This window comes from Meles meles, chromosome 19 (genome assembly GCF_922984935.1).
Source record: "Meles meles chromosome 19, mMelMel3.1 paternal haplotype, whole genome shotgun sequence".
NCBI lineage: Eukaryota > Metazoa > Chordata > Mammalia > Carnivora > Mustelidae > Meles > Meles meles.
In genome coordinates this window covers 57,085,350-57,095,744 of record NC_060084.1, presented here as the reverse complement: position 1 = coordinate 57,095,744, position 10,395 = coordinate 57,085,350, and the positions used below count along the sequence as shown (strand labels likewise).

General features: G+C 59.9%; 1 protein-coding gene across 1 annotated transcript; it reads left to right on the top strand.

Annotated features, from left to right (window-relative positions):
* The first annotated feature begins 5,774 nt into the window (after positions 1-5,774).
* On the top strand, positions 5,775-10,150 carry UBE2S (ubiquitin conjugating enzyme E2 S). Its single transcript, XM_045987164.1, has 4 exons — positions 5,775-5,992; positions 6,607-6,754; positions 8,019-8,209; positions 9,669-10,150. Exons 1-4 carry the CDS (start codon positions 5,990-5,992, stop codon positions 9,996-9,998), a joined length of 672 nt encoding a protein of 223 aa, XP_045843120.1. The 5' UTR covers positions 5,775-5,989; the 3' UTR covers positions 9,999-10,150.
* The last annotated feature ends 245 nt before the right edge of the window (positions 10,151-10,395 follow it).

Below are 10,395 nucleotides of genomic sequence, written 5' to 3'. Positions count from 1 at the left end.
CCTTCCTCTCTGGTGCATTTAAGTGTTTCCCCAAACTTTAGATTTTACTCTATCAATCAGAGTTCTCCAGAAAAACAGAACCAATAGGATGTGCGTGTGGGTGGATTCATTTTAAAGAACATCTCGTGATTGTGGGAGAGCTGGCAAATCCAAAGTCTGTAAGGCAGGTTGAGAGGCTGAAAATTCAGGCAGGCTTTCTCTGTTACAGCCTTGAGACAAAATTCCTTCTTTTCTGAGTTACATTAGGTTTTAGTCTTAAGGCCTTCAACTGATTGGATGAGGCCCACCCATCTGATCTAGAATAATCTCCCTTACCTGAAGTCAACGGATAAAAATAATCACATCTGCAAGGGGCTCCTGAGTAGATCAGTCAGTTAAGCATCAGACTCTTAAAAAAAAAGATTTTCTTTAGTTGAGAGAGCACAAGCAGGGGGAAGGAGCAGAGGGAGAGGGAGTAGCAAACTTTCCACTGAACAGGGAGCCCAACACGGGGTTCGATCCCAGGATCCTGGGATCAAGACCTGAGCTGAAGGCAGACGCTTAACCAACTGAGCCACCCAGGTGACCCAAACATCAGATTCTTGATTTCAGCTCATGTCATGTCATGGGTCCTGAGATCAAGCCCTGTATCAGGCTCTGTACTCAGTGGGGAGTCAGCTTGAGATTTTCTCCCTCTGCCCCTGTCCCCAGCTCTCTCTTTCACTTTCTCTCAGATCTTCTAAAGATAAAAAAAAAAAAAATCACACCTATGAAATACCTCCCGGCAAGATCTGGACTGGTGTTTGACCCAACAAGTGGGCACATGAAATCTAACCACCACCACACCGCATGTGCGGCGTTTGCTTGCAGGAGGAAGAAGGGGGATCTGTGTCTGAGAAAGCCTCATCCTAAGTGCTAAGCGTTCAGCACTGGCCAGATTTCCCCCACTCAGGCTCACTTGCTTGGCTACAGGGAGTGGGGAGGAGGGGCTGCGAACGTCACTGTTGTGCTCACTTGGAAAGCGCCCCCCCATCACGGGGAATTTAGGCAACGTTGGCGTGGTCTCAGCAATCACCTCTCCTGCCAGTGTCTTCACCAGGGTGGACGGGGCTGGGCAGAGACCACGGGGGACTGTGCCGTGCATCTGACCAGTGGTTTGCTGAGCACTCAGAGACTCTCCTCCTAGGGACACAGGAGGGCCCTATGGCCCTGCACCCTTGAGATCAGATGAGCCTTTGTGACTCTCCTGACATGGGAGAAGTACCTTCCCAGGGAGAGCTTGAGAGCCAGCAGCAGGCAGATGCCTGTGTCCTTCCGCTTCCCCCCGCCATGGGCCCAGGCAAGGCTCGGGCCTGACGCACGCTCAGTCTTCAGCAGCGCAGCCTCGGTCAGCACGGCCCTGGTGGCTCCTCGACCTCACCAGCCAGGTTGGCGGCGTCTCAGTTCCACACCAGATGTGGTGTGTGTGTGTGTATTCCCCCCCCCCCCCCCCGCTTCTTTTACCTTCGTGTTTTGAAATAATTTCAAACTTGCAGAACAGAGACAAGACTACATCCACGAACCCCGTATACCCTTCGCCTGTTCACCAACGGTTAACTTTTCCACACACCGCTTCAGGATTTTCTTTCCCTACAAATACACTCCCCCCCTTTTTTCCCTCTGGAGACAACTGAGAGTAAGCAAGCTGCCTACGTCCTACCCCTTTACCCCCAAAAAGGATGCTTCTGAAGAACAAGGACATTCTCTCACACGTCCACAGGATGATTAAAACTTAGCACTCCAGGCTGATAAAGTCCACATTCAAGTTTCACCGACGGTCCCCATATTGTCCTTTGGAGCCGGTTCTTTAAAGTCCCTGTTATGCGGGGATGCAGCACTGCACCTGCTTAGGTCTCCTGAACAGTCTCTCTGTCTTTTTCATGACAGTGACGCTAGCCGAGGACCACAGTAATCAGAAGTACCCCGGCCGAGGGTCCGGTGACACCGCGGGGCGGCTGGGCTCCACTTGGAGCCTCCATGGCTCCTGTCCTGCCCAGATCAGTTCCTGCTGTGCTGTTCGTCAACGGATAATGTTCGACTCTGATGGTTCCTCTGGCATTTGTTAGCATTTGCGTGTGACTTCCCTCCGGAAAGAGGATGCATTCCCTTCATCAGACTGTGAGATGCACCAGGGATTCCAACAGCAAATTCACCAGCGTTTCCAACCGTGGCAGAGTTTTCCACAACCTAGGGACACATGGACATGGCTACAGGACAGACATACGACAGTCCCTGCCCACACATGCTCAGGCTTTTCCTGTTTTTCACTGCTATAAACAACACCCTGAAGGTAGTCTATCACACAGCACTTGGTGCATTCACATCTTTCTCCCTGCAGCACGCTCCCAGGAGATGAATGGTGGAGTTGGAAGGTTTCAAAGCGGCGTGGGGCTGCCTGGCTGGCTCAGTCGGGGAAGCAACCACTCTTGGCTGCAGCTCAGGTCATGGTCTCAGGGTCTGGAGATCGAGCCCCACATCAGGGGCCACACTCAGCAGGGGGTCTGCTTGGGATTCTCTTCCCTTCTCCTTCTGCCCCTACCTGCTTTCAAACCAAGTAAATAAATGAAACCTGAACAATGAACTAAATGAAGATTTGCTACTTCAGTGCCAGTCTGCTCCCATCCTCGCAGGCACCGATGGGCTGAATCTGGGAGGGCGTCAGAGGGATCAGTTTTCCAGGCATCAAAGGAAGTCCCTAGCGCCTGAAAGCACGTTTGTTCCAGCGTGAAGTCGGCCCTGGTGTCTAGGGTCTGTGGCGCGGGCCCAGAGCCCACAGTGTGTCCTGGCCAGTGTGCCCATCACTGGGGGGTACTGGTCCCCTGCAGGGCGTGTGCAGGACAGCCACCCCCAACCAGGTGAGCCGCCTTCTGCTCCTGGACACGAAGGAACTGGGTTCTCCTTCATCAGCCACCATAGGCCTGCGGACACTGAGCTGAGACCGCAAGGCCACTAAGGGCAGAGGCCAAACGGCCTCAAACAGGAAGATGGAGGCGCTTGCAAACGAAAACAGGGGCGGAGATAAAACCGCGGCGTCTGCCCGTGATGGCATGGACCGTGAAGCCTGCCGACACTCAGGTCATGCCTGCATCGGGACATTGTGCCCCTGCCTGGAATGGTTTCCTCCAGATTCCCACAAAATGTGCTCTCTCGCTTCCTTTCGATCTTTGCTCAAATGCCTTCTTCTCCGTGGAAGTCTCCCCTGCCCAGCCTGCCTAAAATTCCCTCCCCCGGCATTCCGGATATTCCTTGCCCTGCTCTAACTTGTCCGGTGATGAGTATCACTGCATCCTCCCAAGTTGTCTTACAAATGAGCCTCCGATCTCCCCAGTCTTGGCACTGAATCAAGTCTGCATCTGGGGCAAACCGGGACAGCTGACCACACGGCTCTTGTACTTATGGCTTCGCTCTCTCTGCCCCGCTGGAGTGAGCACCCCAGGAAGGCACCGCTTGGTTTCCTGTCTTGGTCACTACTCCATCCCAAGACCCTGCAACAGCACCACGCAGAGTTGCTGGCTTAGAGTTCAGCCCGCATCGTCTAGTGCCCCGAGCCCCTGCCTGTTCCTCTTCTTCCACAGCTCTTGCTCCCTTCCATGCACCCCAAGTCTTACTTATTTGTGGACTGTTTTACGTCTGCCCGTCCCCGCTGCAGGACAAAGGGGTACCCTAAGCAGCCAGGATGGTGTAGCTCAGCTGGTGCTGGGGACCCACAGAAAGGCAGCCCAGGGGCCCAGGGCCCGTGGGCTTAGGACGGCCTGGGGTTTAGTCAAAGCATGGGGGGGTGGGGGGCAGAAGACCCTGGCGAAGTTTTTGGCAGGTACGGTGCCTGTCGGGAGTGAAACTCCAGGCGTCAGTGAACAGCCACCTACCCGAGGGCCACTTGGGCACCACCAGTCTCTGTAAACCAAGCGGTACTGGAACACAGCACACGCCACCGGCCTTGGTTTGTGCACTGGCGAGGCCCTGGGGCTGCAGCAGCACCGAGTCCTGGGTTGGTCGATGACCCCCATTTTAAGATGACTGTTCAGGGCACAGGCGGCCCTTCCCGCTCCCGGACACCAGGTCCCGCTGTCTGGCACCGACGCCCATCCCCTCTCCCAACCCCCAGGGGCACACAACTGCTGCAGCCATGCCACTGTCTCCCCCACTCGGCTGCAAACCCCACCCCGTCACCTCTCTGCTCCTGCCCGGAATGAAGGAAAGAACACCCTGCTTCCTGCGGCCTGGACTTAGGACCTCCCTGCCTCTCCCCCGGGCGCCCTCCACCGCCAAGCTCACTGACCCAGCCTGGCCCAGACGAGGTACCTGCTGTCCCTCTCTGCACGCTCTCCCCGCAGCTGAAGGTCCCCACCGCCCCCTTCCGCCCATGGCCAAGGCACCCTTCTTCCGTCGACCGCAGCCTGCCGTCTGGCCTGGCTGCCCCAGGTTAGCAGTGCGGGCCGCAGGCCTCCGCGCCTTCTGCTCTGCTTAGCCAGCAAGCGCCCGCGTGCGCAGCCCCCGCGCCACGGTCCCGAGCCCAGTCTCCCCGCGGTCCTCACAGGCGGCTGCTGCAAGCTCGGGAGCGACCACCACCAGGCACCCCGAGGGCGGAGTCGGGCCTCGGGCGTGCGCCACACGGTGAGCGCCGCCATTCTCGGCGATGTCATTGGCACGTGCTCTTGCCACAGGGCCTGGCCTGCCCCCTCGGCCTTGTCCTTGCCGGTGTGCCGGGGCGTCGGGGCTGGGCGGGGGCTGCGTGAGGCAGCCAAGCTCCCTTCCCTTCCTTCAGTGTCTGCGCACTCCCCTGGGCAGAGTCCCCCGCACCCGCGAACTGCAGGCCTGCAGGGAGGAGGCTGGGGGGCCCGTCTGCCTCGACCTCCCTCCCGCGCATCGCCAGGGACCCCAGAGTCCACCTTCCACGTGGGGAGACAGGAGCCCGACAGCGTGACCGACGCCGGGACAGGCTGGCAGGCCACAGGCGGCCAAGCCCTTAAGACGTGCGGCCTGCTCCTTCGCCCCCCGCGACGCACGACACGGGTCACGGGGCACTGCCCGCACAAAATGGCGCCTCACAGAAAAATGCAGCAGAGTCCCAGCGCCCACCCCCACAGCGGGCTGGGGAGCGGGCGCGGGGGCCGCGCACACGTCGTTTGCATATACAAAACCGACAAATTTCGTTGGCTGCGAGGGGCTAGGCCCGCACTAGGCAAGCCCCTATTGGTTCCACTCCATTCGTCCCCGCCCCCTGACACCGCCTTCTCTGCCAAGGGTTGGCGCCGACGAGCCTCGTGACGCCAATCTACGATGGCGCCTCCCTTATTGGCCAGTCATCCTTCCATCATCCGTTTAAACCCCCCCCCCCCCCCCCCCCCCCCCCCCAGTCCCTCCCATCCTGGCCCTGCCCCGGCTCCGCGGCCGACCGTTAGTCGCGTGCGCGAGTTCCTGGGCGTCGGGGCACGCGCGCGTACGCCGGGCAGAGGCGGCGTCTCGTTCAAACGGGCCAATTAGCGGTCGCGTTACCCCTAACGTCTTTTCCTCTCTCTCCTCCCTTCTCAGCGCCTCCATTCTCCAGGGACCCCATTACGACCCCCGCCCGTCCCCATTGGCCAATCTGCCGCGCGCCCCCCTACCCAACTTCTCCGGCTTCTTCCCGCAGCTTACGGGAAGGGAGCGAGCGCCTCGGACGCCGCGGACTGTGCGCGGTGACGTCACGGGTCAAGGCGCGCCGCTCCGGAGCCGCGGGGGGGGTGTGGCCTACGGGTAGCTATAAAAGGGCGGCAGTGCGCGCGCGACCGGCTCAGTGCTGCCGGGCACTCGGGGCGGGAGGGCTTCTAGGCGCGCTGCGCGGCGGCCGTCGGAGGCAGCGGGGAGTGGAGCGGGGCCGCCGGGGCCTCTCCAGGGCCGCAGCGGCAGCAGTTGGGCCCCCCGCCCCAGCCGGCGGCCCGGAGAGCGCAGGAAGGGGGTCGGGGGGACCCGCCCCCGGCCGGCCACAGTCATGGTGAGCGCGGAGACCAGGCCTGGGAGGGGCGGCCGAGGGGCCCTCCTGGAGGAGGAGGCGGGGTCTCAGGAGCCTCTCGAGGACTGCCCGGCGGAGTGGGGGGCCCGCCTGGGGTCCCGGGCCTGGAATGGGCTCACGGGCCTTCCTGGAGGCGGGGCAGGAGCCGATCCTGGGCGGCCCCCAGGTTCCTCGGAGGGGAAGGCCGCATGAGCCCCGGGGAGGGCTCAGGGGCTTTGTGGCTCGCCCGTGGGTGTTCCGGGAGCAAGGACGCTCCGCCTCCGTCTCCAGCCGAGAGCTGGGGTTTCGAAGAGGGTTTCATCAAGGTTAGGTAGGGATGGGGGGACCACGGTAGGCCTCGGGCGTACCCGGAACTATGGGGGACCATGCTGGTCTATGAACGAGCTTTGGATGCTTCTGACGAAGGTGGACCCATCCGCAAGCCCCTCGAAAACCGCCCCCATGTCTAGTGGGAGGTCAGCTTGGGACGGCCATCTGAGGCATACCGGGTTGGGTATCTGGGACGGCAGGTCAACACCAGGGTGGCCACTGCGTCCTTAGATCCTGCAGGAGGCCCGGACTCCGCCAGCTACTCATGCTTTCCTCTCTGTGTCCAGAACTCCAATGTGGAGAACCTGCCCCCCCACATCATTCGCCTGGTGTATAAGGAGGTGACAACGCTGACTGCTGACCCACCTGATGGCATCAAGGTCTTTCCCAATGAGGAAGACCTCACTGACCTGCAGGTCACCATTGAGGGCCCTGGTGAGTGCGGGATTGAGAGGAGGCGGAGTCCGCTTGTAGCGTTCACTCCTTCAGTACAAGACAAACAGCATAGGATTTCACTATACGTGGAGTCAGAAATGCAAACGAACACCAAAAAGCAGAACTAGAACAAGAACAGGAAGCCCCCATTATGATTTGGGCTCTGCCAGGTACTAGGGACTGCACAGAGACACCTCTTGGGGCTCACAGTTTGTAGGGCAGGACTCCACAAAAAACAAATCATTGGGGATATTTTTCCAGCAGGTAGTGATCCCCGAGAGAGCATTTAAGGGGTGCCTTACCGGGTTCATCAGATGGGGGTTCTCTGGACGGTGGGCTCAATGACCATAGACCGACGCCTTGCTGCTATGCCCGGGGTTCCCAGGACGGGACGAGCCAGAGCCAGTGTCGCGGGAGGGAACAGTAATAACCGAGTGAGCACACGTGCAGTGATGGAGTGAGCTGTTTCTACAAAGCTGATAAGGTCCCACAAGCGTGTGGTGGAGCAGCTGGTCGGGAGTGGGACAGTGGTGAGGGTGTCAGTGCTCCCCGGTAGGCCGAGTCCTGAGGCAGGTGCCCTGGATACTTGGTAGAAGCAGGAAGAAGAGACCGAGGAAGCTTTTAGGCCTTGTAGGTTTCTGGAAAGAGTTTGGAAAGGAAGCCATTGGTGGGTTTCAAGCAGATGTGAGGGCTGCAGTGTTCAGCTGATGGGGAAGGGGTGGCCAGGAGACCACGGACTACTGGTGTTGGGTGAGAGGTCAAGTGGCTTGGCCGGACTAGAAGGTGGGGCCAAATTTAGGAGGGGACCAGGAGATCAGCTGCCCAGGCTACCACAGAGGGATCTGGTGACCCGGGCATGAGGAACAACTATGGGTCCAGAACCACTCCCCCTTTTTCTGTGACACGAGCAAGTTGGGGGATGAGAACCATTCACTGCGTGGGCGGATGGGAAGACTGCCGAGGTGACAGAACAGTCCCCTCATCTGTGTGCGGGCTTTCCTACCAAGTAGATGGTTTTCCAGAAAGACAAGTGCTCCCAGGAAGTGTCTGCCCTTCTTGGGAAGGGTGCATGACTGAGACACTTGAGAGACAGGCGTCCAGGATGGCCATTGGGTCTGCTGGGAACCTGGCTTCATCCCGCTGTCAGGGATGCCCCGGTGTGGTGGGGGAGGCAGCAGGACACTGGCCTCCCAGCCAGCCCTGGAGACTAGGCGGTGCCAGAGAGTCCGAGCTTCCCGAACAAGCCCCGTCTCTCTCACTCCAGAGGGGACCCCTTACGCCGGAGGCCTGTTCCGTATGAAACTCCTGCTGGGGAAGGACTTTCCTGCCTCCCCACCCAAGGGCTACTTCCTGACCAAGATTTTCCACCCCAACGTGGGCGCCAACGGTGAGATCTGTGTCAACGTGCTCAAGAGGGACTGGACGGCTGAGCTGGGCATCCGGCACGTGCTGCTGGTGAGTTCTGGGGTGGCCCAGGCGCCTCCCTCCCGGACGTCCCACTGATGTCTGAGCCATGGTGCATGGTGTCTGTTGGAAAATCAACTCTGAGGGAGTTGGGAGCTTCCGTGTAAAACTCCAGGTCCAGCTGGAAAATTCTGGAAGGATCGGCAGTGTTTGAGCCAGGACACTCAGTGCGGCTGTCCAGGCTGCGTAGTGCATGGGGCGTGTCTGCTGTAGGGCCATCTGTGGGCCTGTGTCCTAGATGCTTTCCTGATGGGACAAGTCAGCATGCGGTTAGGGGGCTGGTTTCCCTCCCGAGTAGAGTTTGCGGTATCATCAAATCCAGCGTTCTCAGGTATGCAGTCCGTTAGTTGTCATCACCACTGTGGTTCTTGAGTATTTTCATGAGCTGTCCGTTGTCCACCAGCAGTGATGTGCCCCGCGGGGGTGTTTTTGTTTGTCATTGTCATATCTAGTGGGGCAGAGCAGGGATGCTGCCTGATGGCCCCCACAGCACCCTGTCGGCTGAGCCAGCAGGACACATCCGTGATCCCCACAGGCTGCTAAAGCAGTCAGTCCCCTGCCGGCTCCACCAGTAGAGCAGGGACTCTTGATATTGGGGCCTGAGTTCAAACCCCGTGTTGGGCATAGAACTTATTTAAAAAAAAAAAAAAGGGGATTTTTTTTTTAATGGAATTGCTGACAAGCCCTGGGGCAGATGGTAGGGGATGAGGAAACACGGAGTTTCCTGCAGGGACACGGGGAGGATTGAGTTCCAAGGTAAACATCCTATTCCTCTCCCAGGAGTGTTCAGCCCAGCTGCCAGGGACCCTGGAGATGAGCTTACAGAGTGACTGTGTCTCCAGTGATCCTGAGGAGCTGCAGTGTGGGGTCTGGGCCCAACTGTGCGGGAGCGGCAGTGTCAGGGGTCCCTGATGAGCGTCAGTGACGGGTGCCAGACCAGGTGCGCTGTGCGTCTCAGCGGCCAGAGAGCCACTCTTACGGGCCCCGTTTGCAGGCCAGAAAGAGCGTGTCGCCTGATGGAGGCCAGGCATGTGTTGGGCATCGCAGGCTCCCTGTCACTGTGGCTGAACGTGGAGGTAGGACAGGCACCACGGTGCGGGGGCCGCCGCTGGTCCAGCCAGACCCAACTCAGGCCTGCAGGGCTGCCCGCCACACCTGCACAGAGTCCATGCACTTTCGGCTTCAGCTAGCCCCACGTTAAAGGGGCTCAAGAAGGCGTATTGGGACTGGCTCCCACCCTGGACCTCCCTCTGGGTGCTCCTCGAGTACCTGTCGCCCCGTGGGCCTGTGCAGGTGACACTGAGCAAAGGTGAGGACACCGGCGTGAGCAGGGCCAGAGTCTGCTTGGGGGGATGGTGTTGAGAGCAGGGAACAGCCAGCCAGTGGCTCAACTCTGGAGGCTTGGGGACCCGTGGGTGGCCTAGCCCTGACCTTGGCCCTCTCCCCACAGACCATCAAGTGCCTGCTGATCCACCCAAACCCTGAGTCTGCACTCAACGAGGAGGCAGGCCGTCTGCTCTTGGAGAACTACGAGGAGTACGCCGCCCGCGCCCGCCTGCTCACCGAGATCCACGGAGGCGCCGGTGGGCCCAGCAGCGGGAGCACCGAGGCTGGCAGGGCACTGGCCAGTGGGGGTGCCGCCCCCTCCACTGACCCCATGGCCCCCGGGGGCCCAGGAGGGGCCGACGGTCCCATGGCCAAGAAGCATGCTGGTGAGCGGGATAGGAAGCTGGCGGCCAAGAAGAAGACGGACAAGAAACGGGCCCTGCGGCGACTGTAGTGGGTTTTTCTCCCAGCTCTACCCCCTCCCCAGACCCCAACCCCCAACGCTGTCTCTAAGTTATTTAAATTATGGCTGGGGTGGGGGAGGGTATGGGGCACTGGGACCTGGATTTGTTTTTCTAAATAAAGTTGGAAAAGCAGCTGCTCTGCCTCAGACACCCCAGGACCGCTGCCTCTGCCACACTGGTCCCCCGGGCCTCGAAGTGCGTGTGCAGGGCTGCCGTGGGGCGTGCCGGGGGAGGAGGGAGCCCCATATCCCTGCTGAGAGCTGGGGAGCCGGGCCTGCACTCCGTCACACTTGCCCTTGTTCTTTCCTGAAGTAGGCGTGTGGCTTGGCAGGGTTCCTGCCTGGGACAGCCAGGTGACAAGTGTGGGCCCCGCTCAGGGTGACAGAG